General features: G+C 33.7%; 1 protein-coding gene across 1 annotated transcript; it reads right to left on the bottom strand.

Moving 5' to 3' along the window:
* Positions 1 to 425: 425 nt before the first annotated feature.
* LOC119639396 (signal peptide peptidase-like 3) lies at positions 426 to 17,430 on the bottom strand. The gene is made up of 7 exons (XM_038036733.1): positions 17,202 to 17,430; positions 2,865 to 3,794; positions 2,613 to 2,735; positions 2,334 to 2,525; positions 913 to 1,366; positions 677 to 797; positions 426 to 581 (listed from the first exon to the last, which is right to left on the bottom strand). The coding sequence occupies exons 2-7, from the start codon at positions 3,199 to 3,201 to the stop codon at positions 513 to 515; spliced, it is 1,296 nt and encodes a 431-aa protein (XP_037892661.1). The 5' UTR covers positions 3,202 to 3,794; positions 17,202 to 17,430; the 3' UTR covers positions 426 to 512.
* Positions 17,431 to 19,156: the final 1,726 nt, after the last annotated feature.

The following is a 19,156-nucleotide window of genomic DNA, read 5'->3' as shown; positions in this document are numbered from 1 at the left end:
GTAATAATATTCTAGGTATTTTTTTTTGTCTCTTTCTTTCTTTATTATTTTTTATAAATATATATATATATATATATTAGCATTCTATTTCTTTTTGCATAAAACGATGCTAGCTGGAATTGTAGTTATGTTGCTATGAGAGAGATTTTTTTTTATGTATGTATGTTTTGTGTTGTTTTTTTTTTTCTTTTTTTTTTTTAATTAATCAAAATTTAAAAAATGTAAAGTACTAAGATACTAAGATTCATTAGATAATAAAAATTAGTTTGTAAAAAATTAAATCTCATAAGATTACCTTAGCTATGCTAGCATATTACACACATTTAAAAATAACTTGAGAAATAATAATAATAATAATAATAGTAATAATAATAATCATAATAATAATCATAATAATAATATTAAACAAACGCTTATAAATTAATATGTGTAGTAGATACATATAAGTTAAAAAAAAAAAAAAAAAAAATATGAACGAAAAATAATATTTTGGTGTTGTGTAGAGAAAACATTCAGACTTCCAGTTGTTTTGAGGATTGTTGTGTTATAAAAGGTTCACTCCACATACGACGCAAGTCACCCTGAAATTTTAACACAAAAGAAAATCATTTACATAACCAAACATACTTTACATACAAATACGCTATATCGGAATATATAATAATGAAATGATTACCTTTAGATAAGCCATGGTCAATAAAGGCAACAATGTAAATGGTACTAAATACAATAAAGCCGGTTGAGCAGCCTTAAACACTTCCGAGCTAACAGTAGCCGTTAGAAGGCCGAGGAAATACCTTTTTAAAAATAAAATTAATCTCAAATGAAGCACATTTTTAAAAACGTATATTATATATATATATATATATAGTATCTTCTTTTTTTTTTTGTTTTTTTTTTTTTCATATTTACCCCAATAAGGAACAATGAAAATAGGTTAATTTCGAACCAACCCCTCTTGGTGGCGGTAATGTGGGATCTGTTGTTACACCTTGGGATTTTTTATAGGCATCATAACGTAAAACAAAGCATAATAATAGACCAGGCATCACAATATCGCCCAAGCCCAGCATAGAAAAGTGACCACTATTGTGTATGCTGGGAAATACCAATTTACCAGGTAGATTAAGTTTCGGTGGCTCTTTAACCATATTCCCCAAATTAAATTTTCTAGCCACAATACCAACAGGATTTTCAGCCGGTCGTGTAGCGACTTTAACCATAACATTTGTGCTAAATATATAGGAGGAGAAGAATACCCAAAAGACATCGTATATGAGTAGACCGGTTAATAGCAATGTGGACACTTTCAAGCTCGGCAAACGTACAAAAGCAATGAAAGCCACGCATAAACCCATGCCCATAGCTGGAAATAATAACAATAATAATAATAATAATAATAATAATATGATGAAATATTTTTTGATGTTTAAAAATGATATCAATTTTGTAAAGCATGATCAGGAGCATCATTATTCATCATGATTCTAATGATGAATTCTAGTCGAACAAAATGATGCCATTTTACTTTTCTACAACACCTACAACACCTAGAAGAAGAAGAACTTTCAGTCTAGCGATGATTTTGAATGTTTATCCGTCTGTCCGTCCCTGTACGCCTGTGGTCTTGTTGTATTCAACCTACAAATCGTAATTTTTGATCAAACTTGTTATACACAGTCTGTCTGGATAATCGCTGTTCCACAAATGGTGTCTTCTTGCTTGTTTTTTTTTTTTTTTTTAAAGCTTTAATGATATTTGGAAATAATTTATATTTTTGATTAAAATACATGTTTGTTTTCTTCGGCTTAAATTTTGAAGAGTGAACAAACTTTATCTAATAAGCGAACAAACATATTGCGAAAATCCCCATTCACGCAAATACCTTGTAATGGTTTCATGCCATCCAAGACAAAGAAGAAGAAAAAAAGAATATCTTGGATTTAAAGTAAAAAGATCTTGAATTTAGAATTTTTTTTGATCACGGAATGGTCGCATTTTCAATAGGACAAAAGAGGTGAAAGATTTACCTATGGTTAGGTAAATATATGTTATATGGATTTGGCAAATAGCCTGGACACAGTGTCAGTGCCGATCAAAGACAGGGCTTTTGACGAAAAGGGCACATTTATGATAAAAATAAAAAAAACTATTAACGAATGCCTTTGATGTTGTCAAAGGCGCACTAGATTTTTACTTTAATTTCTTTGCTCTATGCGATGTGAATTGAAAAAGATCGGTGGATAGTAAAACACATTAAATTTTTTGCAAATATTTTTTTTTTTTCGTTCAGATACTTTGGTAGAAGTAAATTAAAAAAGAAATTTACTTACCATCCATCAGCAACCAATGACCGGTGAGAACCCAAATGCAAACAATCGATACGGAGAGTGTAAAACTAAAGAGTTCGGCGGCAGTGAAACGTCCACAAATGCCAAATGATATTCGATTGCCGTCCGTACATGGCCGTATGATATACTGGCACATGGGTAATAATAAAAATGCCAAAGCGACTGTAGCAATAACTACATATATATGTATAAAGGAATATATATAGTTAGTATATATAGTTAGGCAATGATGATCTAATTGGAAAAAATGAGACAACTTACTTGCAGTGCAGACAGCGAATAACAATTGCATGGAATCGAAAAAGAAAAACATGATTAAAAGAGATATTGAGGCACCCAAAGGTAAACACAAAGCATGCATAGTATCCAGAGTAGCAAACTTATCTGCAATAATACAATAATAATAATAATAATGATGATGATAATAAGCGAAACTAGTTAATAAAAACTTTGCATTTTTTTTTTTTTTTTGAAATGTGTTTAATAAAAACACAAGCACGCAATCACACTTACTGGGCTCCTGTTCAACAGGTTCACCGGTAATTAAATTTGTCATCGATTCATTGCGTTTCTTTTGCTCACGCTCTCGTGCCTCTTGTTCAATATTTAAACTACGAAAACTACCGTAAACTATAAGTAACATGGATATAAGGCAAGTGGAGACACGCGATGAGTCCATAATGCCAGTAGCGGTTTGAAAGGTGCTGCTGCCACCGGTATTTGTGCTGCCGCTACTACTGCTGCTGCTGCTGCTGCCACCACCACCACTGCCGCTATCAATGAGTACACCGGCTGCTGCTGCTGCTGCTGCTGCTGCTGCGGCTGCACCATTTAAAGCACTGTGCGACATTGCTTGTGCAGCCAACCACAACTGGCAGCACAGTTCCGGCGCCCGTTTCGCCACACGTTGGTTAAAGCAATTTATTAATTACCGGCCAAAAATGACGAGCGTAGTTATAATTTTTTTTTTTATTTTTTTTTTGTTGTTGTTCTTTTACAATTCAATTTTAATAAAATATATTTTTCCAATTTTCTAAAGGAAAATACAAAAAAAAAAAAAAAAAAAGAAAAAAAAAAAAAAAGAAAAACGTACGAAAACTTAAAGGAAAGAAGAACGTTTTCGCTTGACGACGCACGCTTCGATCAATATGTTATATTATTATTACGCAAGGATTCATTGATGGCTGGCCGCTATTCGAATTTATGACATTGGGCAACTTGGTCAGCATTTGTGATATTTCGCGTTATCTTGTAAAGTGCAATTCTAATGCATCTCGCGCCGCACACGGTGCTCTTCACCAACTACAGCCACTGCATACAATTTGCTTCTCTGTGGTAAGAGTGAGTGAGTAAAAAGCCAGGAAGTTTTTTCTTTTTTTTCTTTCTTTTTAACTTTTTAATGTCATCATTGTTGACTTTGTAGTGGATACACACGAGTATAATCTGTAATTGTACACACAACATATTATACATATATATATAAGTAGATAAAAATGTTTATGTTTGAATATAAGTAAAGGTATGTGCGAAATAAAAAATAGAGAAAAAGAAAAAGAAAATTTATGGCCAATAATTAACTTTAAATTTTGTTTGTTTGTTTGCTTTCTTTCGCGAGATATGTACGAGATATGAAAAGTGTTTTGCTTATCATCATCAGCCACAATCGTTGTTATCTAACTAGTTTAATGAGATATCGGTGGAGATCATAAACTGAATATTATCTGGTATTTTAAAATGTATACAAAAAAAAAAAAAAAATAGATTAAAAAATTTTTTAATAAAAAAAGAAAACGTGAAAAAGGATAAGATGATATAATAATGAAAAAGACATGCAAAACAGCGTCACACATTTGCTGCATTTTAATAAAACTTTTATTTAATTTTTTTTGCAAGACTTCTCGCCTCGTACGCATAGGTAAAATACGTAAGCAATGATGGATGTTTTTCTTATTGTTTTCAAAAATGTTTCGGTGTCGATGGGCATATGGAACATGAATTTATCCTGAATTAATCTAATTTTTTTGCAATCATTTATCCATTTATCTGTCTGGCTGCCGTTATCACATTTGAGATCACAAACAAGTAGAAATGTAAAAATAAAACTGGTTCATCGCTTAGAAGTCTCACTTTCAAAATGAAAGTGATGCATTCACAGTCACGTGCCCAACGTAGACAAGGAAAAAGGACTCTAATTGTCCGTCGCCATTCGCTAATTGGAAATAATAGGACTATGCGATTCGACCGGAAATCGCAAATAGGTGATAAAAAGCTTTGGTTCGATTCTTGCCAACTTTGGCGGCTGTTGTGATTATACGTAAATCGAACTGAAAGTTTGACCCACAGAGAATAAAACTTGTGAAGACGCCACGACCGTTGTCCTCATGTGGAGGACCAAACGTCATGGCAAACCCTCTTGAATCAGCCATAGACAAAAGAATTAGCTGAAATATTAAGTGAGATGCGTTCGTTTGTTTTGAAATTTTGGATATCCAACTCGCATAGCGAGATAAGACACACACAGGCACACAAGTGCCATGAAATACCTTGGAGTTATGCTCGACCATTGACTCAACTTTAAGCACCACGTTAAGTACGCGGCTGAGAAAGTTTGCCGACATCCAGGCGTCGCTAGCAAGGATTACGCCAAATATCGGAGGCCCGAAATTCACCAATCGAATGTAATAGCCACGATGATAACTTCGGTCATAATGTACAGAAGCCCAGTCTGGGCCGGTGCACTCACAGTGAAGGCAGTGTACCGAAAGTTGGCGGCAATATATCGTCTTAGTGCGCTAAGGCAGATAAGCGGATTCCGGACAGTGTCGGACGATGCTGATCTTGTGATTGCTGGTGCCATGTCAATCGACATCTTGGCGGACGATATGCGGACTAGGCAATCGCGTTAGAAAAAAACGACGGATGGAAGAAGGACGTACGTTGTTATTCCAAATATAATGCAATGGATCGAAAGGTCACACGGTGAGGTAAAGTACTACCTCACACCCAGTTCCTGACTGGTGAAAGTACCTGTTCAGGTTCGGGCACGACAATTCGCCAAATTGCCCGGCATGCTCGGAAACGAACGAAGATGCAGAGCATAGCATCTTTCGCTGCAGAAGTCGCGAGAAAGGCAGACCCCAAATAGGCAGCATGGTGAGGTTGACTTTCATTTAGCACAATCGATAAGCAGTCATGGTTGTTTTAGAGCCCACTTACATAATTTTAAACTAAAGCAGGATGTTGCAGTTGTTGCAAGTGCCGCGAAGACGCTGAACATGTGTTCTTTGTCGGTCCACAACGAACGACAGACTCTACAGACAGAAATCCCTCTCCCAGACAATCTTGTAAAAAATATATTGCACGACCTGAAAATATGCAAGACGGCAAGAGTGCTCGCCGGAAACATCAAGGGAAAACAAGAAATGAGAAGCGTAAACGTAAGCAGTTAAGTAGTGTCTAAACGACTATCCCGGTGAAAGTATACGGTCCAAACGGTCGTGTCACAGGGTAGGGCATAGGACTTTAGGTGGTTTTGGGCGAGTTAAAGTCTCGCTCTGCCTTTTGAACAGGTATCTTTTCATAATTTTTCACCTGAACAAAAGAGCACAAATACACAAACATGGAGCAGCGTGAACGGCATTGCCGCATTAATTATCCCCTTTGAAGAGATAGCGGATGGGAGGAAGAGCGAAGTGTAAGTCAACAGAATAGCCGGCATTCTAAACGAAGAGCACCAACTACAACCAGTGCCCGTTAAGTAATAACTCGCGGGTGACATTTATCAACGAAGTGTATACGTGCGCTCATGCATGCTACTGGTACGGGTCAGAAGTAAGTTTTGAAGATTCCTATCTCTAGCGCGCATAGCAAAAAAAAAAAAAAAACACATACACATGCACACATACGTAAATATTAAAGAAGTGGAAATCCTTACGTTACCTTCCCTTAACCTATCATTGCCACATTTGTCATATTCTAGTAATTCATATAATTGGAACTCATTTTACATATTCTGCGCTGGAATTTAAACCGTAACTTTTTAACATAAAATAAAAAGATAAAAAGCATAATAATAATAATAATAATAATCATCTAAAAGAAAAGTCAAACGCCAGTTATTATTTCAGGCGACATTAACATTTGACAGTTTCTCCCCATTCCATCTGCATTACGTACCATTACAATAGTTCACCTACATATGCATACAGCGAATAATAAATATCGCCAGACAATATCGTCGTCAATACCACTATAACATCAGATAGCAATGCCAGCAATGTATCAACAAAACTCGAGCAGCTGCACTAGAGCCACCATGCAAAACAGTGCAGACGACAGACAAACCCTATACATATATATATATATATGTATTATATGTAAACAAGTGACACCAAACATTGCAATAATAACAATACCGTTTATTTAAATGTGTATTTTCAATTTTTTTTTTTTTTTTTTTTTTTCTCAGTTTAATTAGTGCCATTTAAAATCGATGGTGTGTTTGTATGTCTGAATAATAACAAGACATAGGTCAAATTCGGTTAAAACCGAATATTAGGAATACTTTCCGTTAACCGTATGATCGATAATTCGAGCAAATATCTTTTTGATTTTTCCTTTTTAATATTAAACTATCCTAGACGTGATTAATTAAGAAATTACACGCCCGCAATGACGCCCGCGCTTGTGATTCGATGTTAAATCTTAAGAAACAAACTTCGTAAATTTACACGATGTGAAGTGTAAGCAGAGTAAGCCGTAGTGGGCACAGTGGACATAGTGTATTTTACTATACGCGATAGCTTATCGCCGGGATTGGAATCGGCTCGCAGTTTGCATTGCATAGAAAGCTGCATCACCCACCAATCGATTCAAATAGGGATAGGAGTTAATTTCAAAAGGAAGGAAGGTCATTACCGACTTATTAGACGATGTGGTGAGTGATAATAACAACAGCTTATGTAGACAAGATGACTAGCGCAACGGTTCGTCTAGGAAATTATGGCGCTTCTTTTGGACCTAGAAACTAGGTAAATTGATTGCTGGTCGAAGGCAATATTTAATTCAGTTATACGCTGGTACAAGGCAGAAAGGCAAATTATTTACTCACTAGTCTTACTTAGGCAGTAACAAGCCTAGTTATCCACTAACGCTTGATTTACTCGCCAATCCTTTTATTTAGTTACCCGTTAGGCGAAATTGATAAGTAGTTTAGTTATTCGCTAACACTACAGGCCTAGATAGCAGTTACTTTAATTACTTGCTAACCTTGGGTAGGAAAAAATTTATATTAGTTATAATATAATTTAGGTTCTCAAGCTAGGCTAACTGAATAGTTGTTTTATTTACTTACGGAATTTAGATGATAACTGATTTAATTACCCATTAACTTTGCAGCTAGATTTATCAATCGCTAACGTTGATCCTAGTTAGTAGTTCGCTTAATTAGTCACTAATGTCAAGCAAAAACAACTTTAGTTATCCCCCAGTAGCACTAAGCAGTAACTAATTTAGTTTGTCACTGCCTCAACTCGGTTTCTTGTTTAGTTACTCGTTAACCCTGAGCGAAAGCTAGTTTAGTAAAATTTTTTTTGGATGTAGCGACTGTAGCTGGTTTAATTACTTGCTAGTTGTAGGCCGTAGGGTATTCAAAATTTTGACCCAGATAACATATTTAAAGGTTTCCAAAACTTATTCGTATTTCCCTGTTACGGACTCGGTTTTAGCTAAAATGTCGAGAAGAAATAGATTTTATCTGGAAAAATGACATGAGCCGTGTTGTACGATACACCTAAGTCGATCTTATTTCGAAATTCTAACTGACTGATATAAGAGAGAAGTTATTAAATGATGCGACTTAAGCGCACACAAATATCTTCTCTATCAGCATTTATGCGGAAGGAGATGAAAACCAATTTATGATGCATTTATGTGTTTTTTTTTTTAATCCATTTTGAAATTGTTAAAATTCATCTTTGGATTTGATGCGCAAAACTAGGTCTTACTTGTCTATGTAATACTTTATTGCTTTCAATTACTCTTCATTATTTCTCATTTTCATCAGCGCTTGTACAACTTGCATAAATAAATAATAATAAAAAAAAAAAAAAAAAATTATAAATAAAATGCATATAAAAAGCAACGAAAAGTAATATATGTATGAAGTTATCAATTCCATATTTGATCACATACATAGACCGGAAGGAAATATTGGAAAGCGAATTGAATACAAAAAAAGGCAAAGTTTTCTATACTGGTCGCTGATAGTCAGCTATTATTACTTTAGGATACGTTAGTATAGGTAAAGCGAGTAAAAACAATACAACTTCATTTTTTCACCCATTATCACATTTTGTCTTCGCTTCCATGCAACTCTCTTTGCATCGTCATATGACTGACGCTTTCTTCTTTTTTTTTTTTTTTGTTTTTTTTTTGTTTTTCTTTATCGATTAATCATTTCAATTAATGAAAGGTATCACGTCAATACTGTCATATGGGTCAATTTTTGTTGTTGTTGCCTTTTTTTTTTATTATAAATCACATTTATATTTAAATATATATTTGTATATATATGAGATGGGGTGCTGTTGTCGTAGAAGTCTTTGTCAATAATAGCTTTCGACAGTTTATTACGTTCTTCGCTAAACATTCCACGGTCGCAACAATTAAGATATCGATCTTATTGATTGAAGCATTGAAAGTTCTTTTATTTACATGTATTGGAAATGCTTCTAATATCGATTAAAGAACAAGCCTATAGTAGATGATACATATGAAAAGTCTTCGCGTTTTTTTTTTGCCACTAGATGGTGTTGATGCCCACACATCAAACAAACATGTGTTTATACTTCTTGTGAAGATAGTTTTCTAATGCTTTGTTCAGTTGAAAATGAGTGAAATATCTGAAGAAATACGTTATGTGATCCTTTTCTTCCAGAAACGACATGAAAGCCTGGATTGTGACAAGTGAGGTTATAATTGAGTATTTGGTGGGATTGAAAGGGCCCATTCTGAACTTCGGCAACCTGACGAAGCATTTTGTCATATAAACTTCAGCTTTCGTTATATAAAAGGGGGGATCAAAAATTGACCCAGCCAGTCCAAAGTTATCATACGAATTTAGAACGCAATTATACTATCACTTAGCAACTTTTGTTTTGGAAATTTTAAAAATTACAATTTTTTCCATATAACGACTTTTTATAATAGGCCGTTATAGAGGGAGTTGTCGAAAAAGTCGATCTATTCAAACCATTTTCAATAGCGTTCGCCCTTGGGTCCAAACACACCAATGTACTAAATTTCATCAATATATCTCAAAAATTGCAACCTATAGTTTGAACATTAGTTTACATGGACAGACGGACAGACGGACAGACAGGCTTCGATCCATTTAGATAATGATTCTGAATCGATCGATGTACTAAAAGATGAATCTACCTTAAGCGCTTCCGCATGTTACATGCGTCCGCACAAAGCTAATATGCCCTGTTCACCAATGTAGAGTACAACAAAAATTATCAATTCTTGCAGTTGTAGATTCTCTTACATGGGAAAACAAATATAACGTATCTGCATTTTGTTGATTGTTTGTTTACATATGTATACGAATCGTTACATGTAATGAACGGAGACGTCGCTTCTCGGACGCTTGCATAGCAATACTGTTAAGAGTATCAACCTTCGAACTAAATATTTCATGACATTCCGACCATTAGCTTACAAGTTAGTTAGTTAGTTGTCTTTTCGTGGGATAGAGCGATTTGGATGGTGTTTGCCAGTTGCTGTCTACTCGGCTTATTGCCGATTTAATCCATGTTCCATCGATTGTCATATGTCATTTGTGTAAACAGTGTTGACATGTATATGTCAGACATACCGGCCACCTTGTAGAAGCCACTGAGTGTCTCACGAGTCGTTCGCTTAAAGACTTCTCTGCTAAGAATTCAACCCACATTTAAAATTGACAGGTCAGTGAGCTAATGAGAGGCCGGGAGAAGTTGGTAGTGTGAGTTCGTGCCTTGTGTTCGCTGAATTAATATCAGCTACTTGTCACGGGGAAATTAGGCAAAAAGAAGACTATGCCTGTTACTATGGCCGATAATCCTAAAGCGTTACAGAATAAAATCTTGGCGTTCACGATGGTCAGGTTGAACACACCCTCCAACAAAACTTCTGCTTTGGCCTGGTAAGCAGGACTGGTAGCGTGGCACTGCTGGATGCAGACTTTCGGGGAGTATTCACGTAGGGGCTGTGGTTATCCCACAATGCAGGAGCATTAACGAAATGCACGACGGGTCTCGCTCTGCCCACAAAGCTTGCAAAGGCCTTTGACGGTACTCTTCTTGCAAGCGGCATGCCGTATATCATTTCTAAATTACCCGATAAGAGGGTCCCACTTAAGTAAATTGTCAAAGTACGTAGAAGTTATATATATAATGTCAGACCGGGGATTTATTGAGTAATATGATATGCTTATGTAAAAAAGATTTGAAAGTGATAAGTTGACATCACATGTACACTGCTTTCTTATCGTTCCTGTTAACAATAAACAATAAAGTATTAATTGTTGTTCTTAAACGAATGATAACAAAAATTGGCCTTTAGCGAAGAAAGTCGAGTTTTAAGGTTTCGGATGTGTATATAGGAAGAAAACATAGACATGTGATAGGGTTTTTTTTTTTCAAACTTTGCACAAATTTGCTGCAGTAATGGAAAGCAAGCGATGCTGCCGTCCTGGTTATAGCAGTGTTGTAGGCGTTTAGCAAAACTACTTTATTCAATTTTGTCTGATTTTTGCCAGCCAAATGTCTTGAAGGGATCATTTAATACAAATATTTATTCATCTGCATTAGTTACGAACAAAATTTGCAAATGAACGAAAAAAAATTTCTTTAATTTTTGTTTTTTGCAAAGCCATTGATATCTCAGCAATTAGAGAGAGAGGCTGAAATTAATGAAGCTTGCGTTTCTTTATTTCTTTTTCTATAAACTTTGAAAGTGAAGTAGGAAAATAAACTGGAAAGTAGTGTAAATTAAGTAGAATAAAAATGTTTTACATTTACAAACCAACATAGAAGCCTGCTTGTCTATCCGTCCGTCCATCCAACCGATCGTCTGTAATCCACATAATTAATAATCAAACAATTTTTCAAATATTTTGATGAAATATGGCATAACGACATGTTTTGGCCCAATGACATTGAGATCAGCTCGAATCGAGCCATTTTCATCGCTACCCGTATAAGGCGTCGTTTTGAAAAGCCATTACATAAGTAAATGTATTAAGCGTTACTGGTTTTGGGTATTTAATGGTGAGCTGTAGCGTTTTCACTTACTTTTTTAATTATTATCCCCTACACGACCTTACGATGCAAGGGTGTACTAAGTTCGTGCGGATGTGTGCAACACACAAAAAGGACTCGAGATAGTCTGACATTTTTTTATACCAATCGATTAAGAATTACTTTTTAAAAGAATCTAAACCTGTCGGTCCGTCTGTCCGTCTTTTGACCAAAGATAAATTGTTGAGATATTTTGATGAAATATGTTACACTGACGCGTTCAGTCCACGTTTTCGACCACTTCCCCCTATAACGCATCATTTTAAAAAGCCATTATATGATTAGCAATATTAAGTGTAGTGGTGCAGGATATTTAAGGGTGAGTCCTCGCCCAGTATAAGCTTCTATTTATCTATTTTTTTTCTAATTTGGAAATTATGGAAATTTTTTAAAATGCTTTTGCTTTATTTGAACTATGCCGCCTGACAACACATAGCTTCACACTCTGCCATTGTTTAACGCCTACATATGGATATATGTTTAGTTTATTACTCTTTACTCTCTGTGATCTAATTGCACTATAATATATAATGTTGACGGCAAGTGCGATGCATTTAAGCATAAAACAATTGTATGGTGATATTTATGCACAAAGTTGCATACATCAGAGTACATTAAAATATTCTATTAAGGGATTTGTAGTTAGATGAAAAATTACGATACATTTTGCAAATAATATCATTGCAAGAAGATGAATATATATATATATATATGCATGTATGTGAATGTGAATATATATATATATATATATATTTATGCATGTATGTGAATGTGAATATATATATATATATATATGCATGTATATATGTGCAAGCAATTTCTTACATGCATCTACGGCATATATGTTGTTCAATTTATCTAAAATTCTCATATTTTTCAACATAATAACACAAAAATGTCAAACATACTCCTATTGTTTATGTATGTATTAAAAAAGTGCACAACAGATGTATGCTTTTTCTTTTTTTTCTTGCCGTTGTTATTATTATTACTATTATTTTTCTGGCCTATGGTTTTTTTGCATACAAATAAAGAGATCAAAAAAGAAAGAAAAGGGTACACATTGCCTTGCCTACATAAGCATCGTATCGTACGTATGTATATAACTGAGTCTACTTATGTGAATTCATTCGTCTTCGGTTTCTTTTCACCGTGAAAAATAAATGCAAAAAAAAACATAAAACAAACAAAAAAAAAAAAAAAGGCTAATAGAAGTAGGTTTTCTATGGCATGGATGGTTAAGAGTAACAACTGCATAATATAACGGTAACCTTTGTGCAGTAAAAACAACGCAAAGTACAATTGTTTAGAAAATATTTTAATTGGTCTTTTCTCACACACACACATACACACACACACACATTTATATGTATGTATGTACGTGTTAGCATGCACGCATACGAATAACATAGGCATAACTTCAATGGTCTCATTTTAAACTAAAAAGAAGAAGAATTGCATTTTTCAACAGGTAGGGAGCAACAAAATTTATTTTATCTAAAACCCACTCATGATTCTTTGCTGTAATGTTTTTCTTTTTAGTTTTAAATAAATAAAAATACATTTATACTTGAGAAATTAAACAAAATAAATAAATAAATAAATAAATTAATAAATAAATAAAAATATAAACAACAATTAAAAGAAAAAAAAATAAAAAGTTAACGGCCATGTTTATACATCTATGTCTTAGCCGAACTAAGAGCTTGTACTTAACAAAACTATGTATTTTTATATATATGCATCCAGTATATAGCAACAATAGTGTATAATTGTTGAAAAGTAAGAAATCTTTGGGTGTATTGTAAAAGCAATAAAAATATTCATAAACACTGGAAGAGAAACTGAAAACGAAAAAACAATTATATACATATATATGTATATATAAAATATAAAAATAAAATAAAGAAAAACCAAATTCACTTTCTTTTTCCACTGCTTTAGCCATCGTATGTATCATTGAACTTAAAAAAAAAAAAAAAAAAAAATCTTTTTTTTTATTTACATTTACACATTAATTTTGAAAGTGAAGTACTAAATATATGAAGAATTTTTCAATATAAATGCAAGTGTATAATTAATACTTTATAGTTTCTTATTAAAGAAAGAAATACGGAAATTGCATCCGCCTTCGTGAGAAGCGCAAGCGTATAGAAAGTCTCCAAAGTCTCGTCCATTTTTAAGATGTAACCTACGGAATTGAATAGGTGTGAACTGTATAGGTGTCAAGCCCGTTTTTGAAAGTTTAAGACTACCAATGCGAACGGACATATGGACGGACGGACACGTATTAAAAAAACTAAAAATTTTACAGCCTCTACAATGTTACAAAGGGAACGATGGAAATATACTTCAATCTATAAAAAGAAAAACTCGAAAATCGCTCGATTTTATCATTTGGGTAAAAGAATTTGAAGAAAATTTTTTCCTTTACTTCAAATTCAACTTTTATGGATCTAAGAGCAGAAATGTTTTAACATACAGTCCCGTTAATATTATGCTCTTAATAGAAAATATATACATACATATATTAATTCAAAATTTGGCTCGTTCTACTCGAATGAATTCTGATATCATCCAATATGGAATCACGAAGTTCTTGTTTAAGTCGCAATGGAAGTACATTTGGATGTAAACAGTGGTGCACGCTAAGAAAGCGGTCTGAGTCAATCGATTTCATAAAGGAAGATTCAGAGAAGAACTCCTAAGACGAATCCTTTGTCCGTCTTATTAAAATCAAGTCCGCCAAGTGAGGTGTTAGCAAGGTTAAGGCATTCTATAAAAATCGTCTCAATAGATGATTGCTATAATCCCAGGGTTTGGTAACTTTTCCCATCGGCGGACAAACTTCAATTTTTACATCACTATGGAGCCTCGAACAAAACCCGACTCTTATTAAAAATACAGCATTCTAAGGCAACTCTCCCTTCTCCTAAGTTGTTTATTTTATGGCCTGTGGCATAAAATCAACAACAACAACACATCAAGTTTAATAGCTGCGCAGCTGAGCCAACAATAATGACAGATACAATGCATTTGTAGCGGTCACATTGAATTATTTGAAGTTTTGAATGTACCGGGTCGACAGTTGCCTATACCTGTTTTCATCTGGTTATATATTATTTCCCATCTTATGACACAACCACTGATATATTGTATGCATTGCATGAGAGACTCCTTTCCAATGATGCGGTGTCAAGAATTCGACGATTATTAGCTATACAGGCATTACTTCTTTATGATTTCCCCCTAGAATAGTAAATTATCATGTAATGATTTATAATGGTTTATAGGTACTGTACAGTAAGAGACTTGGCGTTACAATTACATGGCGAGCCACTTTTACTAATCTGAAGTCGAACTATATCTTACACCACTCGTGGTACAAGGATATGTAAAAATTTCGTCGGACGTATGCAACACCCAGAACGACTTGAGGGAGACCAATTTTTTATTATACTATTAGGCCTGTCTGTCCGTCCGTCTATGTTTTTGTGTTCAACCTACCTAATAAAATGTCTTGGCTCGGATCACATCACTTTTTCGACCCCTATCCGTATAACGGCTCATTTTGAAAAGTCGTTACATGAATACCTATAGGATGATGTAAGCTATTTAATGGTGAACCACGGTCCACTATCGTCCTTTAACTTATTTTAATTAACATAGACAGAGTTCGAGTTCGTTCAGTCTCAACTAAATAAATAAAATAAAACCGTTAAAGCAATTACTTCCAGCTTTGGGCTTTTGAAGTTCTTGAATCTTGATTAACTCGGTGTTGCTTATTATATGTGTTGCTTGAAGATAGTTGCAAGAAACTCTTGGGATTATTGCATGCGTTTATATACCTGGACTGTTGCCCGTAATGGACGTCCATGACCTCGATGAAATTTCCACAAGTAAGTATGTTGTTGCAAGCACTTTGAGTTGTTGCATATACTAAGTATTATTGTAAGTCTTCGGACTGGTGTATGTACTTAAGTTTTAGCAAGTGCTGAAGATTCATTACTACGAGAGCGAAGTTTTCTGCAAGCCATTGTTGTTTATTGCAAACACTTGGCTAATGAAAGGATCTTGTTATACATATTGCTTGCATATACTTGGTTTGTCGTGGTAGATGCTTCCAGAAAAATTCTGCTTAATCACATACTTCAACGTTTACAACCAAAGCCAAGGCTATGAACTTTGCTCATACAAACAAAGTTAAAACTGTTATTGTTTCTAGTAGTCTGTATGTATTACAAGCTAACCGGAATCCCTCGACTTCAAGCAGGAGCACCGTTAACAAATTAGAGAATAGAGAAAATTAAAACGCTTTAGGTTCGTAGCCTAATCGGCTTATTACAAATAAACAAGCCGATCGAGTGGCAAGTTTGCTGCTTCAGCACCTCTAATGATAGATGATGTCATGGAGAAGTTGTGCCTTCAAAGATGCATCGGTGGGAAAGTTAGGGAGTAGATTATGGAATCAAAACTAAATTGCTGTCATTAGTACTACTGGTGTATTAACCTTCCTCTGGTTCTGCCATTATATCCAACAAGTGTTGATGAAATCAAGATCGACTTGACTATACAACCCATCAATGGATCCTAAAGAAGCCTTCATTGATTACTCATTGCCTATAAACTACAACGGATATAATAACGAAAATTGGCATCATATCGACCACGCCTTCTCCATATTGTTGAATATGAAAATTTTATTCTGTTAACGAAACGTTTGCTACTTTCAGACAGAAGCTTGAGACGCCATACAAAGCCTAAATATTATCAAACAGTATTAAGGCTGTAATGGCTATAAGAAACAAAGACTCGGTCGCGGCCAAATGTAATTGTTTTACTTCATATTTGTCACTTAGTTCTGTTATGAACTAAGTACTACTTTTAAATGAATATAAAATAAACCGTCGATATTACTTCAGGAACGTAATGTGCAGAGTACATATTTAATACGACTTACTATTCGTTCAATTTCGCTTTAAGTGTGAAATGCCATTATTTTGTTAAACTTGTCTTCAAGCAAAGAACTTTTCTTTCGAGACACTGACTGAGACTCGACTGCATTGAAAATAACACTAAACCTTAAAGAAATAGTTTCAATCTTGATCATTTTTGTATGCACTCTGCGTATTTTTTTTATAAACAACTGCAAAAAAAATTGATACATAGAAACACATGTTATCCCCAGGAAAAAGAATGTATAGTAACTAATATCAGAATTCCAAAAATACCGGGCAAAAGACAATTGAACAAACAATGCGATAAGATCAGATCGCTTTTCATAATCTACAAAATAATGTCTCTAATTGCATAAAAACAACACATTTGACATAAAATTTCAAATACGGGAAAACTGGTTTGAAATCAAAGACCAGAAAAAGCTTTTTTTTTTATATACAACAATAACAAACATACCAGCCGAGCAATACACTTTGATATTACTTTACTTAATACACACGTAATTCGTAAATTGTAATTATTAACAAGAAAAAAAATCATTTCTTACCTATAGCTTGTATAAGTTTTTTTGCCAATTAATAGATTTGCTAGAGTTTTTTACCCGCTCCGTATTAGTAAACACTTCAAACAATTGCACACTGCTTTTATAACATAAGCCAGCATAATAATTTTATATTTTGTTTAGTTTTTTTTTTTTTTTTTTTCTTTTTACACCTTATTTATTGTCATCTATGCTAAGCCACTCACGTTAATGCACTTCTTCTTCTTTTTCCGCTTTGATGTGTGTGTATTTTTTCCTACTACCTTAAATTTCTTGTTGTTGCAGATTATATATATACGTATGCATATATATATAAATATATATATATATATATATATATATATATTCTTTTTTTTTTTTTGCTGGCTACTTTTTGCGACAATAGAAAAATTTATATTTTAACTTTAACAGGGTTATGCACAAATTTCCAAGAAATTTCATTTTCTCAATATAATAATAGACACGAGTTATCGTTTCTTTAATAAATTTCACAAATCATTTCATTTCTTAATGCTTAAATGGCAAGATTCCTTTCTGCCGAGAAACCTAAAAAATCTTTCTTTGCTAATCAACAAATACACAACCAGAATTGCCAGAATTTGCCAATTATTATTATTGTAATAATTAGTTAAGGATATGATTGCCAATGTAAACTTCATACCGGCACTAAATAAAATCAGATGTGGCAAACATAAAACAGATGTTAGACATTGAAATGAGAGGGAGAGAGAGGGAGATTGAGATTATAAACAATTAACTTGCTTAATGAATAGATAAATAAAATTCAAATAGACTTCTTCTTTTAAAAGTCCTTCTCTGAATAAACAAAATTATTTGTAGTTAATAAACAATTTATTTCGAATTTCTCTGATATCTTTTACAATTCTTCCTCTTGCTCATACAATTTTTACAATTCTTGTTCTTGCCCACACAATTTTTACAATTCTTGTCCTTACTCACATAATTTTTACAATTTTCAATGAAATGCGAATTCGTTTGCTTCCTATTTCAAACATTTGTATAAAACGAAAGTAATTAATTATGAATTTACAATTTACTTGATTTTTTCCAAACTCTTGTAACAAATCAATTCAATTATAAGACAGCATATCTAATTTGTCTTAATAACCGCGTACTAATAATTATGATCTAATTTATTTATTTGTTAACATAGTGTAGCATTTTTAAAAACGAACACTAAATTGGTTTTCAATTTTAGTGGAATTTTTTGTGGAATCTAGGGTCGTTTCTGTTGGACTGCATTGCATAGTCCAACATCTCCGTTTTTTCTGTTAACATATGGTGTCTAGAAACCGCCCGTCTTTCGCAAATACCGTCTACAAACCACCGCTACCCACTTACATGTCAATAGATTGAATGCACAGAGAACTGATAGCTTATGTTGTTATGATGTTAATGGGAAATGAATGAAAATAAACAAAATCCATACCTTTTTCTATGAAAATGAACGAAATCTATACATCTGTCCATGAAAGTTCATACATTTTTCTATGAAAATAAACAAAATCCATACATTTTTCTATGAAAATTAACAAAAGCTCAGAAAAATTCTCTTCGCATCATTTTTATTTTGTTTATGTTCAAATGACACGTGTTTCATCCTGCAGTATGGGATGGATGCATATTTATTTATTTATTTTATTAATGAAATTTAAAAAAAATAATAATTTTGAAACTTTTCTTATAAAATATATATTGTTACCGCAATTATTTAGTCCCGCACAAATGTCGTCGACTGTTAAGATGCTTTGGGATTTGCTGCTAGTTCAAGATGAATTAACGTCGGCTTCTAACAGTTTTCCGGGCCCTTTAGCAGCTACAATTTGTCTGCAAAATACTTCCAGCTGGTTCAGTAATTCAGTGCCAAGGATTCTGATAAAAATTGCAATTTCAAAACCTCTCCTTTCAGAATGATTTTCTTTATTTGAATATATTCATAA

This window comes from Glossina fuscipes, unplaced genomic scaffold, assembly GCF_014805625.2.
Source record: "Glossina fuscipes isolate IAEA_lab_2018 unplaced genomic scaffold, Yale_Gfus_2 112, whole genome shotgun sequence".
NCBI classification, from domain to species: domain Eukaryota; kingdom Metazoa; phylum Arthropoda; class Insecta; order Diptera; family Glossinidae; genus Glossina; species Glossina fuscipes.
This window is presented reverse-complemented; position numbering and strand designations above follow the sequence as displayed.

Excerpts from the sequence above, each read along its gene's own strand:
- LOC119639396 (XM_038036733.1), bottom strand. The coding sequence starts at position 3,201 with ATGTCGCACAGTGCTTTAAATGGTGCAGCCGCAGCAGCAGCAGCAGCA. Across the intron at positions 2,736-2,864 it reads ACCTGTTGAACAGGAGCCCA|ATAAGTTTGCTACTCTGGAT; the intron begins GTAAGTGTGATT and ends GTATTATTGCAG. Across the intron at positions 798-912 it reads TTTCATTGTTCCTTATTGGG|GTATTTCCTCGGCCTTCTAA; the intron begins GTAAATATGAAA and ends ATTTTTAAAAAG.